At 40.3% G+C, this 22,326-nt stretch overlaps 1 protein-coding gene across 1 annotated transcript in view; it reads left to right on the top strand.

The window, feature by feature from the left end:
- The window catches only part of nyap2a (neuronal tyrosine-phosphorylated phosphoinositide-3-kinase adaptor 2a), a gene marked incomplete at both ends in the record, with an annotated part of 36,598 nt that extends 16,355 nt beyond the window's left edge, over positions 1-20,243 (top strand). The window contains 5 exons of the mRNA XM_080007272.1: positions 1,556-1,777; positions 3,298-3,611; positions 13,647-14,600; positions 15,492-15,601; positions 20,058-20,243. Coding sequence (XP_079863398.1) covers positions 1,556-1,777; positions 3,298-3,611; positions 13,647-14,600; positions 15,492-15,601; positions 20,058-20,243 — 1,786 coding nt within the window. The remainder of the gene's footprint in view (positions 1-1,555; positions 1,778-3,297; positions 3,612-13,646; positions 14,601-15,491; positions 15,602-20,057) is intronic.
- Between the last annotated feature and the right edge of the window lie 2,083 nt (positions 20,244-22,326).

The following is a 22,326-nucleotide window of genomic DNA, read 5'->3' as shown; positions in this document are numbered from 1 at the left end:
GTATAAATTGTACATATAGTATATATAATGTGCAAGGTATATAGTGTATATAGTATATATAGTATATATAGTGTATATAGTCGATATGGTGTATATAGTGTTATTTACAGTAATGGGGCGTGGCAATTGCGAATGCTAGTGTAGTTAATACTGACAGACTGTGGGAGCGAGACTGAGACTGAGAATGGGCATGAGATGTATACAGTGTATATAGTATATATAGTGCATATAGTCTATATAGTGTTATTTCACAGTAAGGGGGTGTGGAATTACGAACATTAGTGTAGTGAATACTGACAGACAGCGCGACTGATAAATTGCGACCGCTAGCTAACGGTTATGAGATGTATACAGTGTATATAGTATACATAGTATATAAAGTATTTATAGTGTATATATTGTATATAGTATACAATATATATAGTATATAGTGTAGATAGTATATATAGTATATATAGTGTATATATTATATATATATAGTGTATATAGTATACAGTGTTTGTAGTGTTTATAGTGTATATATAGTGTATATAGTATACAGTGTTTGTAGTGTATATAGTATATATAGTGTATATAGTATTTGCAGTGTATATAGTGTACATGGTATATAGTGTATATAGTGTATATAGTATATTGTGTATATAGTGTAGATATTATATAGTGTATATATAGTGCATATAGTACTCTATTTATATAGTGTATATATAGAGTATATAGTGTAGATAGTATATCTAGTGTATATACTGCATATAGTGTATAGTGTATATAGTATATACTGTATATAGTGTATAGTGTATACATGGTGTATATGATATATATAATGTATTTAGTGTATATAGTATATATAGTGTATGTACTATATATAGTGTATATAGTGTATAGAGTGTATATAGTATATATCGTGTATATATAGTTTATATATAGTATACATTGCGAACGCTAGTGTATTGAATTCTGACTGCCTCAGGAAACGAGACTGAGAACAGTTATTTAAGTTAAGTGAGGAGTACCGGTACTGAGGAAAAGTCACAACATGATTAAAAAACAGGAAATGCCATACTGTTCAAATATTTCAACTTGAAATTCCAAAGGTGGACCCATGTGGTAAAACGCAGTGAAAGTGTTTAATTGAATATAAGTCGTTCGGTCCTCGCGTTAATCGGGTTACAACTAAACCTAATGATGAACTGAGTCTCCTGCACCATCTGGTGTTGGAGAAAAGCATTGTGGGCTTTGGATGCCGACGACTTCATTTGTTCGAGAACTTCCCATGATTAACTCTTAACTTCGATGCTAGCAGATCCGGTCGCGCTCTATTTATTCAGATGGGGGCAGTTCTAACACTACTGCAATGACGTATATTAGGATAGCAAAGCTGAACGGCTTGTTTTAGGACATGCTTTATGAAATACACATCTCACAATAAACTGACTGGGTCTTATTTCACAGTGAACCCAAAGTTCCTGAAAGGCGTAAGTGATATGGGATGAGAAAGCAATGTGTCTAGCTTGGATGAAGGGGTTCTTTACTTCCCTCTCCTTCCCTCTATTTCCAGTCTGGGATTAGACATGACCTCACGGGTTGGTCCTGACGAACTGGGCTGCAGAAGGTTCTGTCAGTATGTGGAGGACGCCGGGCTTCGAACCTACGACGGCTTGGTGATCCAGAATGCCTCGGACATTGCCAGGGAGAACGATCGAGTGCGCAACCAAACCAACTGGGCATATATTCAGGAAAAACACCAGAAGAAGAGACGGCAAGAGGAAGCCATTAAATGGTACAAATCCTTCATTTCAAAAGCTTCAAGGTCGCAATGATGTGGTGCTGATTGATTAAATATCAACACCACATATTACATATTTATTATTTTTTCACATTATTACTAACTTCATGAGATTGAATCCCTCGAGTTCCCCTGGAAGCAAACAATGACAAACTTCATCTCAAAAGCAGCTTTTATTATCATACAGAATGTAATAACGGGGAGCTGCGACTTGGTCACAAGACCCACCACGCCGAGTAGGCCTGGACAGAATGACTCCTTTCAGTGATTTGTTCCTTTCGAGTCACTACATCTAAATGGATCAACATGGGATTTAAAGACCTCAGTTTCTAAATTCAACCAGACACAAGAGCAAGATGTGTGAGTACAATATGATCAGTACTGATATACTGTTACTGCAATATGTCAATACAAAAACTTAGAACCGAGTCAACATCATCGAGAACCAGAACAGTTAGTCCTAGCTAAGACAGTATCAGTTATTAAGTGTTCAGGCGTTTTTTGAAGGTTGTAAGTGTCTCTGCGGACTGTGATGAGCCGGATTTAGCATGCATTCATATTCAGTAATACTTTTCTCATTACGCTTTTAGATATAAATAAGAAAAGTTTAAGTACCTATGTAGAACAGTGAAAAGTGCTCTAAAAATAATGGTGTTAATGTCATCGTATAACACATAGATAGACAACATACACACAATTAAAAAACTGACGTTTGAATCATGCAAATTGTTTGATTTTTAGAAGTTTGGAAATTACATTCATTCTAATTACAAATGGTGCGAAAATGTGAGAAATTCATTAATCAATTATTTCACAAAAGATGTTTGGGATTGTTTTTTTATTAACAATCGGTTGTAATATTGTCTGAGACAAATCAAATGTTGGTTTAACCAATAAGCAAAATAAAGTAGCCCAACTAGCAACCAAACTGACAACTGGAGCAGAAGATGCTCAGTATGGCGTTCAGTACTTCGGCCATATTGAGTCTTATATTGTCCATTCATTGGAGTCTTCAGTAAACTGGTTGCCTCCACTACGTGAGGGAATGGTTCATTCCAGCACATTACATACATACCAAGCTAAGTCATAAACACGTTTTCATATACAGGCTGTTCACACGGTTGTTAAGACAAATAATACATTACAATTTTAATATTTACAAGCATACATATATGTAGTGAAATTATATATAACTATGTCAAAAAGTATTAATAAATTACAATTTTAATATCTACAATGCCATCTCTGGCAGTTTGTACAGATTGTGCTTCGTGATTGAGCAGAGGGACGGCAACCCGTGTGAGAGACTTTGGAGTGAGAGATCCCACTGAAGCAGAACGTACCATTAAAGACTCGCTACACTTCCAGCTTCAAAACAATTTGTTAAAAATGATTTGTACGTTCATTTTCAAACCAACGACGGCCTGATGTCCAAGTCCACCATCGGCTTCCTGATTATAAGCATCAAATAGTATTACTCGCCCTAACTGTATTTGTTGTGTGAATCCCTGCAGGATCAGTGAAGATGTTGTCATGGCGACAGCGGGAACGTACTCCGGGAAACATTTCCGGATGGGTTTCATGACGATGCCGGCTTCACAGGACAGACTTCCAGGGCCTTGCGGACCGGGCTTCACTGTCCGATCCCAGTCACTCCACTCGGTTGGAGGAGCTGATGAAGATCCACACAGCAGCTCCCGGAAGCAGCCTCCACCCAAACCCAAGAGAGACCCCGCCACCAAGCTTAGCAGCAGTTCCGAGACGGTCAACACCACCAGGAGCTCCAGCGAAGGTCACTACACCCAAACCTTTACTCTGGGTTATATCTGTGTTTTCGATTTTTTTTTTGGCTAGTTATGGGAAATCTGATTAGGTGAGATTAAACTAGAAGACATTACATTAAAGAAGGCTCAATACTAGATATTAGATATTTCATTTTCGATTATTTCAGATAAAAGATCTTAAATTACAGTACACTAAATTAGATAACATATCAAGACACCATCAGCCAGTAAATTAGACGGACTAGTAACCTTCAAACCCCCCATTACTATTGTTGAAAACATCCATTAGGGCATTAAACCTAAACATATCTATATGAAGTCGATGTAGATATAATCTAAGATAATATACAGTTTATTTCTCATTAGACCTACTGTTGTGGTGCGCTAGATATAATAGCTTGGTTGTGATGCTGTTTGGGATAATAAAAAAAAAGTGAATTAGTGAGACACCGTAGAGAAACCAGACTTTTCGCACATTTCTAAAATCGCTAGGAGCAGCAAAATAAGTAGAAAAATCCTTTCTAGAAGGAAAATTTGATTTTTCCAGATTCGTATTTCTTTCTGTTTTTTTTTTATTTTTATCTCTCAGTGTATTTTCAAGGCCGAGTTTGATTTATAAATAGTAGATAAATGTTAAACCGTGGAGTTAAATATTCCTGTTAGATAACATGGGGAAACACAGTTCCCTTACTGAGAAGCTGAATATTGCTGAACAACGCGATCGATCGTTTCCTTTAAAACGACAATCCAGGTGAAGAAAATTTCTCCATATTCCATGCGATGTGAAGTCACAATGTGAAACCGTTTTGATAGAGTTCAACCTTTAAATATTACTACTTTTGCACACATCTGGATTCATTGTTGTGTAGGGGGCATATATCCGTATATACTAACGAAGAAGTCAAGCTGACGTCATGACCGTAAACAAGACGAGGATCCGGTTTCACTTGCCTGTGAACACTTTTATCTCCAGTTGTTATGGATTTCTAGACAGAGGTGGCAGAAGATCTAAATCATATTGCGGACCTTAATCTGACCAATGCAATAGATCCAAATCAGTGTAAGCAGCATGTACTGGACTTCATTTTCCACAATGATAGTCATTTTTTCGAGAACGATGCTGAATCTGATACCAGCGTTATCCCGGACTTGGAAAACATATAAACAGCGGATATCAACATGAATGTGACGATGAAACTGAATATTTTCAAGAACCACCGCAGGAGACCAACGACACACCCATTGTTGTTACAACGGAAGAAGTTGATGACGTGATGAAGTCCGTCATGAGGTTGGTGATGCGGATTATGAAAACGTAGCAATTGACAAGATTCTCAAGTTTAGCTGCAAATGCAGCCAAGGGTGAAAAAAAATGAAAAGACGCCCCAAGCAGGCTCTCAGGGTGTAGCTGGGGTAGGGTTGGGGTTAGCCCACATAATAACTCCAAGAACTTTGAAGATATTTGGCATACGCACATTTATATATTAAATGACACAGCGAGGTTGATATACAAAGACTAATATTATTGATAGACTCTACATTTTGTTGTGTTGTCCGCACTTTTAAACTCCTAAATAATTCCACTTTTATAAAACATATATATTCTTACTGTTAAATAAAAGCTTTTTTAAGACAAAATATTGTGTCTCGATGACGCTGTTCAACATTCCCTCAAAACACAAAAACAATGCAGAGATTGCCCCATTCAGCAGGGTGTCAAGTCCCCATTCAGCAGGTTGTCAAGTGGCCATGTGACACGTATCCATGTGGCTCTTTTGGTCTGCCAACACATTTGCATTCTGGGAGCTAGTTGAATGAAGTGTGGGGCAAAACTTTGGAGGTGATTATCTCAAAAACACTGTTTGCCACACCCTTGTCATTAACAAGTCTCTGAAAACACCATGGATGTGATGGTGGGCAGAGTGCTGTACTACATAGAAAGAGGAATGTTCCCAGGTTGGAGCTCCAGGAACCCCAACATGGAGACTAGTTCAGTGATGGCTTTCTACATACGTTTCCAGATGATTCCAGATGATTCCAGATGACCATGTTCCTTTGTTCAAGGCTCAAGGTTTTCTGTCTTGAGCAATGGAAACAATGCATTTCAGAATGGCAGCCCTGCCTTAAATTCCAGCTTTGGGAAACTTACAACGTGTTGTTTTTGTTGAGACTCGATCACAGAGACCGGGGTTGAGATTTAGCCTCTGATGCAGGTTGTCCAAGTTAAGAAGGTGCTGTCCTTGTCCATATTTATCTGAAAATCTCTCCTCAGAATTTCACTGAAAGTTTAACTAGACTAAAAAAGTCCTTCCTCAGAGTAAGACATACAGTTCTGGAGCTTACTACATTTTGAGCACAGTAGGAACTCCCTTGAGAGTGAATGACTTCACGTTTTATGAGTTTGATCCCAAAAATGTATTTGCACAATGTACAATACCAAAATAATGTAAGTATTTTTGTATGACATTTGAACATTCTTGTCTCTGATTGGTCAATCTCAACATGCTGCATTAATGACTCCTACAACACCAGGGAATGGTTCACAGAGTGAAGGCATGCACTGTCTTTAGCACAAAAGTTCAGGTGGTATTACTTTGATAACATTTTATCTTTATATAAAATTATTTTACTATTATTACTGTTATTTTAATTGTATTATTTATGTTTGAAAATGTATGTTTTGTATGTTCTGCACAAAAATAACTCACTATATGCACTTGTTTTTTTTATGTGAACCTTTTTATTTATATAAATGTAAGTAAATAATTAACAAAAACCAGTAGGTAAAATATTTTCACATGTTATTTATGTAATTTGCCAATATGCAGATGTTACAGTCCTCTGTGATAGACATTGGCTGATTAGTATGTGTATTATTATTATTAAATAAGGTGTCAAGCACCGAAGGTGAAAACATAGTCTACGTTTTTATTTTATTCCACTTTTTCTTCATCTCCATGTTCCCACCAGTCACATTTCACACAATTCAGCACATTCATAGACATTGGTCTCAATCATTGAAATCTTAAATTGTGGGACAATCGGGCCGATGCGTCCAGAGCCACCAACAGGTCAAAGTTACACTTTTCACATGGCCATATCTTGCACCCCGTACATCCTACCGTCACAGTCGTGGTGTCATATGATGTGTCTCCTCATGCTCTACAACTTTGCTACTGACATCATCGATTTCCGCTTTGTTAGAATTTCCTCCTAGGCTATTTGTCCAATTTCAACCAAACCAACTTTGTTCAATTCATTGCAATATCATTTAATAAATCATCCATAGAGTTTTGAAATTCCTCTCAATATGGCCACTACAGGTGCAAACATATTGGCAACATTGCCAGAAGAACAATGAAGATGCTTAATTGTTTCAACAAACATTTTATCGTCTCCAGCTCCTTATTGGCACATTATCTGAGGTGAAATCACCCCCTTCCTCCCCCCCTGCCAGTCATCCCTCCAATAGCCACACTTTCTCCTTCACCTCCTTCTCTGTTAGGGAGGTTTGTAAGGCCTGAAAGGACCTAGACCCCTTGAAAATGGGCAGGCCCTGACAATCTTCTCCTTTACTTTTTACGCCTGTCTGCAGATATTATAGCTGAAGCTGTAATCTCTCCATTCAAAACAATGTAATTTCTGATGTTTGGAAAACTGCCATTGTTCTTCTCTTATTTAAAGGGGGTGATGCCACGGTGTCATGGTAAAACCAGTCTGGTATTAGGAAGCAACACAGTACAGTAACTGCTGACATTATAGTAGTAAATTATATTGTGGAAGCCTTGGATGCCAAGAACTATTGTACTGCCATTTTTATTGATTTGTCCAAGGTAACCCTAACCCAGACTGTTGATCATGGAATTTTATGCCAGAGACTATCAAATATAGGCCTGTCAGACCAAGCTCTTGATTGGTTCATAAATTATCTCTCGAACTGTAAGCAATGTGAACGGTTCAGTGGTTTTTCCTCCAGCTTTCTTAATGTTAACAAAGGTGTGCCACAAGTTTCAGTTTTAGGACCCACCCTTCACTATTTATGTAAATGATTTGGGTCAAAATATTAATGCTTCTGTACATCTTTATGCCGATGATACTATTGTATGTTGTTGTGCAAGCACTGTTGCACTGCCATTTGAACATCTGCAGTTTGCATTTGACACAATTCAGTCACACCTGATCCACTTCAGACCGGTGTTAAATGCAGACAAAACCAAGGCCATGTTCTTTTCCAACCAAAATATGTTGTCAGCTGTTCTTCCCTGCATTATGTCTGTACAAGTAACCCCTATTGAGACTGTGACCACCAAATATTTAGGGATCACAATCAATGGAAGGCCTTTGTTTAAATTTCATATTGATCATCTTTTAAGGAAATTGAAATTAAAATTGGGCTTCTTTTTTAGGAACAAATCTTGTTTTTACATTAATGCTAGGAAAAGGCTTGTTGCTGCCACGTACTTGCCTCTCTTTGACTATGGGGAGGTTTTGTAAGTAAAGTCTGTATTGAATGTCCTATCTGTCCAGAACATTGTGTTGTATTGCTGGTATTTTACGCCTTTGTTTACTCCAGAGAACAGCTGATCGCGCTAAAGCTGGCCGGCATAGTGGCCAGACCAGCTGATATACCATCTGAACTCTGCAAGAAAACACACTGAGGATGCAGGGGAGGGAAGCAACGTCGTGGGATGAGTAGAGGGTCGAGACGGGACGGGCTTATGGAGAGGAGAAGATTTAAGCCGTGTCTCCCCTCTGTTGTTATGGGAAACGTACGGTCTCTTAGCAACAAAATGGACGAGCTAACGGCGCTAACGCGGAGCCACGCAGAGTACTGGGAGTGCAGTCTGATGTCTTTCACTGAGACATGGCTGCACAGAAAGTCTCTGTTGAGGGCTTTCACACCGTCCGGGTGGACCGGGATTGTACCGAGAGCGGGAAGCGGAAAGGCCGGGGGCTTGCCGTTCTAGTTAACAGCAGATGGTGTAATCCTGGTCACATCACCATTAAAGAACAGCTCTATAGCCCGGATGCTGAACTGCTGGCTGTTGGACTCCGTCCATACCATCTGCCTAGAGAGATCCCGCACCTCATCATCGTTGTCCTGTACATCCCTCCCTCTGCAAACCCAACATCTGCCTGCAGCATCAGCATCAAGGGGATGGTAGCTCAGGAGGTAGAGCTGGTGGTCTAGTGATCTAAAGGTTGCTGGTTGGATCCCAGGCTCCTCCTGCTAGCATGCTGTAGTGTCCTTGAGCAAGACACTTAACCCCTAATTGCTCCTGATGGCTGCGTCCGTCTGTGTTTGAACAATTGTAAGTCGCTTTGGATAAAAGCGTCTGATCAATGACTAAATGTAAATGTAAATCATGCACACCACCATCTCCAAACTTCAAACTCAACACCCCAGTGCCCTCATCATCATGTCGGGAGACTTTATCCATGTCACCATGAACAGAGTTCTGCCGACTTTCAAACAGTACGTGAGCTGTCCTCCCAGAGAGGAGAGGACCCTGGACCTGGTGTATGCTAACATAAGGATGCATACATCTCCTCTTCTCTCCAACTTTCTGGGCAGGTCAGATTACAACCTGGTTCACCTCAAACCCTGCTATGTGCCTCTGGTGAAGAGGAAGCCTAAGACCACAAGGACTGTGAGGAGGTGGTCGGTGGAGGCTTATGAGGCACTGCAGGACTGCTTTGAAGTGACTGACTGGCCTGCACTCTGTGAGCCCCACGGGGAGGACATTGATGGGCTCATGGAGTGCATCACGGACTATATCAACTTCTGTGTTGACTGCAATGTCCCAGCTCGGACTGTCACCTGTTACACCAACAATAAACCATGGATCACTAAGGACATTAAGGCCATCCTGAACGAAAAGAAAAGTATAGCAATAATGCGGGGGATGGTAGCTCAGGCGGTAGAGCTGGTGGTCTAGTGATCTAAAGGTTGCTGGTTGGATCCCAGGCTCCTCCTGCTAGCATGCTGTAGTGTCCTTGAGCAAGACACTTAACCCCTAATTGCTCCTGATGGCTGCGTCCGTCGGTGTTTGAACAATTGTAAGTCGCTTTGGATAAAAGCGTCTGCTAAATGACTAAATGTAATATAATGTAACCAACAACATACATTGAGCACTGGGGTTTTCGGGGTGGGTTTGGGTCCTGGCAGCTTGCCCCTGGTGCTTGGTGGTTTCTGCCGTGCTGTGACCCGGTGGGGCTGGGGGGAGTGCCGCCAGGGGCTTTCCGGCATCCCTTGCAGGCTGCTTGCTGTTATGGGTGTGGATTAGGGTGCGGGAGGTGGCTGCCGGCCTTTGCTCCCTCTGCGTGACTCTCTGCGACGGGTGCCCTGGGTGGTGGCGGGCCCACATACTATATCTAGCTGTCTACGGGTGTGTTGGCATCCAGCCAGTTGAGGTATGGCACAGTATGCCTCACCTTTGCGCAAGGTGTAAGTGGCATGAGGGTCCCTCCAGCTCGGGCAGTGTGGCCCCGGTTCTGCGCCTGCGGCTGCATCTTGTACCTACATGTGAAGGTAGGTTGTATGTGTGCGCCTCAGGGGTGCAGGGTCTCCTTCTGTTCTTTGGTATCTATCTCGAGGTTTATGCTCCTCGGGATGGGTGTGGCTGTTTCTCCTTGAATGATGGCTTCTCTGGGGGCTGGGGGGTCTTCTGTGACTGCAGAGCAAGGTGCTTAGGGTTTTCCTGCAGCCGTGGGGTGTCGAGAAATAGTTGGGACAAGTCCTGTGCATTTAACGGTGGACACATCACACACACACACACACACACACACACACCATCAGCACCTACTTTGAACACCTGCCTGATGGGAGCCGCTGAAAGGAATGGTGAAGGGGATCTGAAGGGTCACTGGTAATGGAGTCTGCCTTTCTCATTGCTGAATAACCGTAAAGGTCTGACAGTGCTGTTTGAGTGGTGCTGGTGATTTTGGTTGTTTGTCTTATGGCATGTGTTTTTTTATCCTGATAAACTGCAGCATCCTGCCGGTGGGGAGTGACTCAAAAAGTTTGTGACTGGGGTGGGATTAGTTGGCCACAATCTTTCCTACTTGCCACAGGGCCCTGAAGGCGTACAGGTCCTGGAGAGATGGCAGATTGCAGCACGCCAGCAGAAGGAATGACACACTGCAGTCTGCCCTTGTCCTTGGCAGTCAGCTTACCCGATGGTGAGGATGGACTCAATGATGGCAGTGTAGAAGTACACCATCAATGTCTTTGGGAGGTTGAACTTCCTCCGCTGCAGCAGGAATTACATCCTCTGCTGAGATTTTTTGGTGAGGGAGCTTATGTTCACTCCCACTTAATGGGGGCTAGTGGGGTGGGGCTAGTGGGGTGGGTTTCTTCCTGAAATCTACAACCATCTCCACTGTCTTCACAGTGTTGACCTCTAAGTTGTGCTGACCTCTGGTGTCCTAGTGGACTCCGTCTCCCCCCTTAAGCCTGTACATGTGGGTAGAGACTCCCACATAGCTGTTGGTGTAAAGGGAGAAGAGTAGAAAGGGAAAGAACACAACTTTGAGAGGGAACCAGTGCTGATGGTCCAAGAGTCAGAGGCGTATTTTTCCAGCTTCAAGTGCTGCTTCCTGTCAGACAGGAAGTTTTTGATCCACCTGCAGGGGGAGTCAGACACACTCAGCAGGGAGAACAGAGCCGAGATGATGGTGTTAAAGGTGGAGCTGAAATCCACTAACAGGATCCTGGTGTAGGTGCCTGAGGAGCCCAGGTGTTGGAGGATGAAGTGGGGGGCTGAGTTTACTGCATCCTCTACAGACCTGTTGGCTCTGTGGGGAATTGCAGGAGGTCCAGGAGGAGAGAAGAAGAAGAATCTTTAATTGTCATGCAACACACCACACTACAACACATGCAAACACACACACACACACACACACACACGGATATGCTTTGGATGGTGTCCGGTGAAATGAGGCCTCATGACCCATTCTGGCTTGTCCTTCCTCCGGGGGTCAGCCAGGAGCAGTGGGCAGCATTCGTCGTTGCGCCCGGGGACCTGGTACCAAGTGTCCATAGCTGGTCAGACGATGATGTGATGATGTCTGCAAGACTAACCCTAACACATCACCACAGTGGTCAGGGCGACAGGTCTGTAGTCATTAAGTCCTGTGGTCCTTGGCATTTTTGGAACTTGGATGAAGGTGGAAATTTTGAAACAGGATGGTGCATGGCATGTCTTCAGTGAGGTGTTGAAGATGTCTGTATTGACGTAAATCTGTATTAAAATGTCTGCCCAAGCGTGTGTATTTGCACATGCACCTTTTTCTCTCTGTTCTAAATTCTTAAGCAATGGATCGCTGTTGCCTCACTTTAGTATTTGGTGGAATAGCTTTCATTCCACAAAATCAACATAGATTACAGTAATTTCTACTCCAGCAGTCAATGTCCGGACACAACATAAAAGTTCATTTTTATAATATAAAAAAAGACTTGTATGTTGTGTCCCGGTTATGGTTAGGGTTAGGTTTAGATGACCTAAAAACTGTCTTTCTTTCTCAAAAGTGAAGAACAGTTTACACTTACATTTTTTTTTTAAGTTTATTTATCTAAATTAACTACATCTCCATTTATTTGTATGTGTAATTCCTAAGTCCATTTGGTTCAAGTGTCTTGTTATAAAATGGCTTGATGAAAGATGAGAATATCACTGTTTGTATATGTTTTTGATATTTTATAACATGCAATAAAATAATTTGTCACCATCACACACATAGAGCATTAATATAATTCATTCAGCAATTATTTGGAGCTTTTATTGTAGTCAATTTATTGAATGGAAAACCAATCAAAAAAAAAATTAAGTTCCATTTCAAGATTGAATAACAACAATTCTAACAACAATTCCTGCAAGTTTCATTCGAATTGTGATGGAAAAAGGCAGTTGTTTGTTTGTTTGTTGTTTTTTTTCTTTATCAAAAAAACAATGCATTCCTTACACTAGTTTTTGAAATATTGTAACAGTTGCATAGACCTATCTTTGTCTTCATTGGTCACTTGCACGTTTTGCTCTATAGTCTAACTTCTTTAGCAATGCATCACACTGGAGGTCTAGGCTTTGGGGTTCCGCTTTGGCTCGACACCCGCTCATTGCTGCTAGCAGCTATTTTATTAGGGGTGCAGCCCACAGGGCTGGAAGCTTATTGTTTTTGCTCAGACTTTTATCATTATTAATCTTCTTGGCATTGTTTTGGCTAAAAGTATCTGAAACACGGCACTCGTTGAAACCGTTTAATTTTCATCATCTTGTGGTTCAAGTTTTTTGTCAATATTGATGAACATTTGAAGCAGGAATTAGTGAAAAACTGTTGCAAATTTACAGGAAATGAAGAACATTGATGCATCTGTATTAATTTGAAGATTCAAGAGATTCAAGATTCAAGAGGAAGATTCACATTCAAATAGATTTGTCACATACATATACATACTTTCATACATATATGCAGTGAAATGTCATTGCAACACACCCGGAGATTATGCACAATAAGTTCTAAACCGAACATAATTGCTAACCTAATTTCCCACTAGCTAACTAACTGAAACTAACTGATTCCTAAAACATAATGCAGTTAGTGAATATTATAATATAAAATAAAATAAAGTAAAATAAGACAAAATAAGGTTTTACAGAGTGGGGGTACAAAATTGAAGTAAAGAAAAATAATAATTTGTTCATGCATCACCGATAGGCCAATGAAATAAAACTTGTGGCCGGATCGTGGATCGAGATGAGTTTGTGGAGTAAGACGCTTTGTGACATCATCCAATTCCAACTAAATAAAAATGAAATCATCCCTTCAGTAATCAATGGCCATTATCTAAGGCAACCTCAATCTAAATAATTATTCGCAGTACAGTTTTTTGTTGGCGGTAGTATTCCTACTGCAGCCAGTGGGTGGAGCTTCAGGCTGTAGAAAGCAGACTGACACCACCAGAGAAGACTCCTCATGGTTTTTGTAAAAAAAAAGGCAGCTTGATTTCTGTAGTCACATGGGTTAAACTATTTTGAAAGCTGTTGTTTGGACACTTTCTTAATGTGTTTATCTGTTTGTAGATCAGTGTCTCTACGCTGAGGAGTTGAAGAAGTTGCCTCCTCCCAAACCAAAGAGAAATCCCAACACACAACTCAGCTCCTCCTTTGATGATTCCTACATCTCTAACCACAGCAGCAATGCCTCTGCTTTGCTGAGGGCCAAATGTTCTTCCCAAAGCCAGAGTACAGCATCCAGAGATCCAGACAATGAGGAGCCAGTTTACATTGAGATGGTGGGAAATATCCTGCGGAACCTGAGGAGCCAGGAGAGTCTGGAGGATGAACAGAGCGAGTCTGTCTATGAGGAGATGAAGTTCACTAAGCTGGAGGAACTTCTGCATGACTCCCGATGGGATGGCAGCTGTCAGACCCTGGTCTTGGACTCAGAACTGACCTGTTCTTCTTGTAGCATCCCCCCACCTTTTCCCAACCTGCTCTCCCATCGGCCTCCTCTCCTGGTCTTCCCGCCTGCCCCAGCCCAATGCTCTCCCAACTCTGATGAATCTCCACTGACTCCATTGGACGTTACAAAGCTCCCCATGCTCGAAAATGTGGGAGGTACTAAAACTGAAATTCCTCAGGGCTGCACTAACCATCGCAGGGACAGAGAGAGGGAGGACACCATCACACCCTCAGGACGCTCCTCTGCACCCCCGCTCACCTCCAACTTCTACAAGTCGGCTAGCTCCTCCCACAGTGGTCATGGTTACCCCCGCAGTCAATCAGCATGTCCTTCCCCTGTTAGCATGAACCGCTGTTTGACTCCGCTAAATCTAAAGCGTCCTCCTCCGTATGAAGCTCTGATGGCAGGAGGGAGCATGCCATGCTCCTCCTCCCTGAAATCCCAGGATGGGGGTGCTAAGCTCCCCAACTCCACTCCTGGTTCCAGCAGGTCCCGAACACCAACGAGCCCTCTGGACGAGTTGAGCCTCCTGCTAAACCCTGGAAGGCAAACAGTAAAGAAAGCATCAGAAGGTTAGTACCAGCTTCTCCTCACTAATAATTTACATAACGTAACAATACTAGATCATAATTATAATACTTCTCCAACCATCCTTCTATACTTTCTTGCACTAACATATAACCATAAAAACACAATGTTGGATAACTTATGTTGATTAGTATCCAATAGTGGAGCTGAGGTTTCTAGGTTAATAGAGTGGAGCTTTGCTTTAACTTTCAAAAATCACAGCTAGTTTACGAGATTAACAGGTCCGCTGACATATGACCAGTTTAGGGTTAAAATAAAAATAATTTCCATACATCTTTTACACTTTTAGAACATTAGTACTAACTACATTGGCAAATATGCCTCAATGTCCCAAACCCAGACAGGAAGTATGCAAAATTAAATGAATCCCTTTGTAAGCTGTATGAATGGTTATAAAAGCCCACAAAACCATACAAAGTTTTCATCTAGAACATCAACAACAAATATTGTTGATAAAACAGCTTCTCTCTTTGCTCTAGCTAGTTTGTTGGGCTAACCCATCATAAAGTCATACCTCCAAATTGGTTTTGAGGTTTTTAAAAGTTAATGAAAGATTCTCCATCTGAAATGCTGCTCAGTGTTCATTGTTTTGGTCTCGTCACTAAATGTTCAGGGGACAGAGTTACTGTAAGTGAGATTGACTGGTCTGGGGGTAAACAGAGGCTCCAGACCTATGTGCCTGTTTGGAGGTTATATTATATATATTATATATAGATTATATATAGATCTGAGCAGTCATAGTTGAAACAGTGGATCGCTGCTCATATATCGTAATCAATTTGTGCAACAAACAGAATAAAATATCACAGTTTGGTCACAAGTACTATCTTATCTTATTGCTTAATTTTAAAGCTTCTTCTATGTTATGTCTGCAGCAGAAACCTGGAGCGGCTGCAAACTGGGAAGATCTGCCTCTACTTCTGGAGTCTCTTCCCCAGGTGGGAAGGTCCAACGGCAAACTGAGCCCCACCCAGTCTTGAGCCAGGTATTAAACACAGAGTGACCATCTGTCTGTTTGACTGTCTGTCCTTGCTATAGTCTCACTCCTGCTGTGTCTTGACCAAACATGTTATTAGAGTTTCACCTCTACATAAACAACTGCTGGTTTGTGAGGTAGTTTCTAATCGGGTGGTTTGCCTGGTTAACTTCTTAAATCTGTTCCTGAAAGCCAGCTTAAAAAGATGCCAGCTAGGTTACAATGGTAACTAAAAGGTTCCCAGAAGAATCTTATATCACCTTATTAATCTTGGAGGGAAATTCAGAATGGTACTCACAGATTCACCCGAGCAAATTTAATCAATATTATATTTAAAACCGAATGAAAACCAAACCACTGCAGAATGTGCCTTGCTTTTAAAAGGCGTAAAATCAAAATCCGTCATATTTCAGCAGTTAGCAATTACTTCATCACTTTAGCTCCAATGAACGTTAGGGGAACCTTAACTCCGGCAGAAAATCAGAGACGGTTAACCACAGATGGTTAAACACAGACGGTCAATCAGACTGTTAACCAGATAGTTAAGGCTAAAACAAATGACTGTGCGACTCTTGGTGAACGAAGCGGTCCGATCCACGGCCAACATACTGAGGTCTAAAAAATTATTACTTCTGCAGGTCTCACCTTTTTATTAGTTGACAGGAAGCGGACCTACCAGAAGCATGTTATTAACATAACCAGTCGCGTGAGTCGACCATTTGTAGCCAATGGTTCATTGGGGTTCTATTTCTGATAGAGGACCATCCCCAGACACGGCACTCCAAGGCTGTCCACTGCCTATTTTTATTATCCACCAATTTCTATCTTGCATGAAGTATACAGGAGCCTTTAACTAGAGACAGTTAACCAGTTAATTACAGTAGTAGTATAAAAACACAGGATATCATTCACTAATGTGTGTAAACAAGAAAATTAGGAGTTCTTACCTCTGACCATGGGTTAGAGTTACTCATTCCTACTGATATAGGTTTATTGATCATTTAAAATACCATATATGCTTAAAATGCCCCTCAATGCCCCCCTGCTTTGCCCTTTATTCATTATATTATTATTCATAAAATATATTCTGTAAAATGTCTACGCCCAAAAATGTCTCAAACCATTATGTTATTGTACTTATATTGAGCGACTCATACACAGTCTTAAACATGTTTCTCTGTCAATCCACTTGTATGTACAGTATATGGTACTTCTGTACAGTATTCCAATATAGCATGTTTACATAATGTTCAAAATATCTGCAGCACATCAGAGTAAAATGATAATACACACTGGCCAGCCACAACTTTAAAACCACCTGCCTAACATTGTGTAGGTCTCCCTCGTGCTCTCAAAACAGCTCTGACCCGCTGTACAATATTTCGGTAGGTGGTACGTGTCAAAGTCACATCCACAGTACCCAAGCTTGTACTGTGGATGTGACTTTGAACATTGTCCAGAGCATCACACTGCCTCCGCCAGCTTCCCTTCTTCCCATAATGCATCCTGGTGCCATCTCTTCCCCAGGTAAACGATGTACAAGCACCCAGACATCCACATAATGTAGAAGAAAAGGTAATTCATCAGACCTGGCCACCTTCTTTCATTGCTCCATGGTCCAGTTCTGACACTCATGTGTCCATTGTAGGTGATTTCAGGGGTGGACAGGGGTCAGCATGGACCCTGAGCGCCCCCATATGCAGCAAGCTGCCATGCACTGTGTGTTCTGACACCTTTCTATCATAGCACCATTCACTTTTTCACCACTTCGTGCTACAGCAGTTCTTCTGTGGGATTAAACCAGGGGGACTAGATTTGGCTCCCCATGTGCATCAATGAGCCTTGGGCTCCATGACTCTGTCGCCAGTTCACCGGTTGTCCTTCCTTGGAGCACTTTTGGTAGGTAGTAACCACTGCTTAGCGGGAACACCCCACAAGACCTGCGGTTTTGGAGACGGTCTGACCCAGTCTTCTAGCATCACAATGTGGACCTTGTCAAAGTGGCTCAGATCCTTACGCTGCTTCAACGCATCAACTTCAACAACTGACTGTTCACGTGCTGCTTAATATAATAATAATAATAATAGATAACAGTATATATATAATAATAATACATAATAATAATATAACATTATATAAAATAATAATATACAACAGTATGTATATATATATATACACACAGTATATATATAACAGTAAATATATACAATTATATATAACAGAATATACATAAGAATAATATATCCCATCCCTTGACAGGTGCCATTGGAACCAGATGATCAATGTTCATTTCACCTGTAAGCTGTTTAATGTTGTGGCTGATCAGTGTGTATAAACACACACACACACACACACACACACACACACACACACACACACACACACACACACACACACACACACACACACATATATATATATATACACTACATACATATACAGTATATCATAATGTCTACAAATGGATGTTTATATATAAAACATTTGTCATATCATGTTGTTCTACACATCTTGTTGAGTGTCTAATGTCATCTGATAAATGTTTGTTGTGTTATTTCCATTTGATGATAAACCACAACTTATTTTACTTTGCTGGTTATAGTTAAACATTCTGATTACCTCATTAATTACCCCACTAACCCTAACCTTATTATCTATATTATCTATTCTATTATCTATATGTTTAGATGTAGTTAAAATAATATATCACAAATGCTGCCATAGTATCTTTAAGCCTACTGCGTATCAAATATTCACGAAAATATTTGACAAAAAAAAACAAAGTTTAATTTAAGTTAATTTGCTTCAAATTAATCGAAATTGCATGTGTATTTTTAGAAGATGTCTAATTAATAATTGTTTAAATATGTAATCTCCACATATTAAAAGGCTTTGCATATCAAACATGTATCTCTGTGGAATATTTTGATCAAATCAACATGTAACATTATTTGGGGCCAGTAGCTCAGGCGATAAAGCGGGCTGTCTAGTTAGCGGAAGGTTGCAGGTTCCTCCTCCTGCTGATGTGTCCCTGAGCAAGACACTTCTACATTCTCTATTCATGTGCTCAAGATATTCCCTGCACAAGGGAAAATATTAATACCTCCCAGTACCTTGGAATTTGCAAAGTCCTGCCTAAAAAGCTAAGTGCTCAGCTGCTGCACCAAGATAAGAGCTTATTAAGTAATGTAGGCTTGTCTCCATGACAACTGTGATGCTAATTTAGCTTGTGCTAACAAATCCATCCAAATGAGAGACACCAACAAGCCACAACGTTAAAATTACCACTAATATTGTGTAGCTTGCCCTCGTGTCACCAAAAAAGAAATGGAACCATGGACTCCACAAGACCTCTGAAGGTATCTTGTGGTATCTGGCACCAAGACATTAGCAGCAGATCCTTTAAGTCCTGGGAGTTGAAAGGTGGGGCCCCCATGTATCAGGCGTGTTGTTCCAGTACATCACACAGATGCTCCGTCGGATCGGACCATAACCCCACCCATCCACATGAAGTAGAAGAAAACGTGACTCATCAGACCGTGCCACCTTCTTCCATTGCTCCATGACCCAGTTCTGATGCTGACGTGTCCATTGTGGGTGCTTTCAGGGGTGGACAGGGGTCAGCATGGGCACTCTGACTGCTCGTATACAGTACACAGCAAGCTGCCATGCACTGTGTGTTCTGACACCTTCCTATCATAGCAGCATTCACTTTTTTCACCACTTTGTGCTACAGTAGCTCTTCTATGGGATTACATCAGATGGGCTGGACATGGCTCCCCGCGTGCATCAATGAGCTTTGGAACCCATGACCCTGTCGCCAGTTCGCCTGTTGTCCTTCCTTGGAGCACTGTTGGTAGGTAGTATCCACTGCATAGAACACCTCACAAGACCTGTCATTTTGGAAATGCTCTGACCCAGTCTTCTGGCATCACAATGTGGACCATGACAAAGTGGCTCATATCCTTACGCTGCTTCAGCACATCAACTTCAACAACTGACTGTTCACTTGCTGTTCACATGCTGCCTAATATATCCCTAATATAATAATAATAGAGTAGATACATATTAGAACAGTAGATTTATAATAATAATATAGGACAGTATATATATAATAATAATATATAACAGTATATATGTATATAAATATAACAGTATATATATATATATATATATATATATATATATATATATATATATATATATATATATATATATATATATATATATATATAAAATAATAATATATCACAGTATATATATATATAATAATAATACAGTATATCCCATCCGTTGAAAGGTGCCATTGGATCCAGATGATCAATGTTATTCACTTCACCTGTCAGCGGTTTAATGTTGTGGCTGATCGGTGTATATGGATGGATGATGGATAGATGACAGATAGATAGATGAATAGATGGACTGTCTAATAAAGTCAAAGCCCTGGTGCATCCTCTTCCTGCAGATGCCTTGGCTCTGTGGAGATTCCACCATGATGGAGATCATCGAGAAGAAGAGAGTTTTGTGTGGTGAGATCAAAGCTCGGCAGCGTCCAGACAGAAAGTGCAAGCAGGACAACATGGCTGTCCTGGGCCAGCCGCCATCATACTCTGCACACAGCCCCACTGCTTTGTGGGATACGGCCATATGAGCACAACATACACTGCATCCTGCTCAATGTTCATTTCCCAAAAAGTTCACATGTTCACCACATAGTGAAATCTATATAGTTCACTACTCCCAGTCCCTACCTCGTAAAATATATATAGTTCACTACTCCCATCTGAGTAAAATCCACTGTATATAGTTGACTACTCCCTGTCTAGGTAAATCTATATGGTTCAGTACCAGCTAGATAATGAACTGTATATACTGCAGTTCACTACTCCCAACGTAGTAAACTATATATTTCACCACTTCCTACGCAGTAAAATCTCCATAGTTCTATACCGGCTACCGAGTAAACTGTATGAAGTTCACCTCTCCCTAAGTAGTGAAATCTATATTTTTCACTACTTCCTACGTAATGAACTTTATATAGTTCACTATTTCCTACATTGTGAACTTTATTTAGTTCACTATTCCCTATGTAGTAAAGTATATATTTCACTACTCCTTACATAGTGAACTTTATATAGTTCACTATTCCCTCCATAGTTAACGACATAGTTCACTATTCCCTACATAGTGAACTTTATATTTTTCACCATTCCCTACATAGTAAACTATATAGTTCACTACTCCCTACGTAGTGAAATTTATATAGTTCACTATTCCCTACATAGTAAACTATATATTTCACTATTCCCTACATAGTAAACTATATAGTTAACTACTCCCAACGTAGTAAACTATATACTGTAATTAGCTGCTCCCTAAGTAGTGAAATATATATATTCAAGTTCAAATTCAATTCCACTTCTTCCTACGTAGTGAACTTTATATAGTTCATTATTCCCGACGTAGTGAACTTTATTCAGTTCACTATTCCCTACGTAGTAAACTATATATTTCACTATTCACTACATTGTGAACTATATAGTTCACTATTCCATACATAGTAAACAAAATACTTCACTATTCCCTACGTAGTGAACTTTATATAGTTCATTATTCCCTCCATAGTAAACTATATATTTCACTATTCCCTACGTAGTAAACTATATAGTTCATTATTCCATACACAGTGAAACCTGTCCAACTCTTGTACTACAGTTATCATCCCTTACCACTATATTTTCAGTGTGCTCTGGTTACCTTAATAGACTGGAGTAAATGCCAGTGAACCATCTATATCGTGAACTGGTGACCAATTTGAACGGATTTGATGTGTCATCAAATAGAAGGCCATAACCAGCAGCAATCTTGTTGTAGCAAATCTTTATATTTTCTTTAAATCGAAGTCATTCGATTGTATTGATTGGATTTTTCTGGAACAGGCTTGGCTTGCTGAGCTGTAAACTGCCTTTTGAAAATTCTCTTCCATGTTTCAATGTCGTTGTTGCCAGGAAACTTATCAGTGGAAAAAAGGCACGATGTGGCAATTTAGTGAGTCAATAATTTTATGTTAAAAAAAACATTAAAACACACATCTTCATATTAGTCGACTCTTCTATCCCTCATAGGCAACATTCATAGGTACAGCAAACAATGTGAAAGAGTAACAATGCAATTCTAAATATATTATTATTTAAAAATATATTTTAAACATGTCATTCATGAGAAAGAGGAAATATCCATAGTAGAAAAAGGGTGATCAAAAATATGGAAGAGAATCTGTGTGTGTGGGATATGTATATTTTTTGCTTGAAATATATGAAAGTGTTCTCTAGCAACATATTGCTTGTGTGTAATAAACCCATTGATGCCACATAAGGTGGGTTATCAGGTGAAATGTCAATAGGACAGGTGGCAGATCATTAACTGGGTTAATTAACAACTAAACACTCCAATATTGATTTACGTTTTTGAAAATAGTTTTAATCTTAATTGTTTGCCCCATTGCACTCAATTTAAGCACAGTGTTAAGCTGCAGTGTGCAGAGTGGTACGTTTCGCAATATGGACATGTTTTGCAACTTGTTCATGAACACTTATCCTTGATGGAACCAACAAGGCCTGGGTTGAAAAAAATAGCAAACAATGTTAATGGGTAATGGAATCAGAGGACAATGAGGTTTTTCCCAAAAGATTCTACTTTCATGTAGTTCCTAGCACTAACAGGAACCAACAGAG

This window comes from Zeus faber (assembly GCF_960531495.2).
Source record: "Zeus faber genome assembly, chromosome: 9".
In the NCBI taxonomy this organism is placed as follows: domain Eukaryota; kingdom Metazoa; phylum Chordata; class Actinopteri; order Zeiformes; family Zeidae; genus Zeus; species Zeus faber.
Note: the sequence above shows the minus strand (reverse complement) of the source record. Positions and strands in the feature narration are given on the sequence as shown.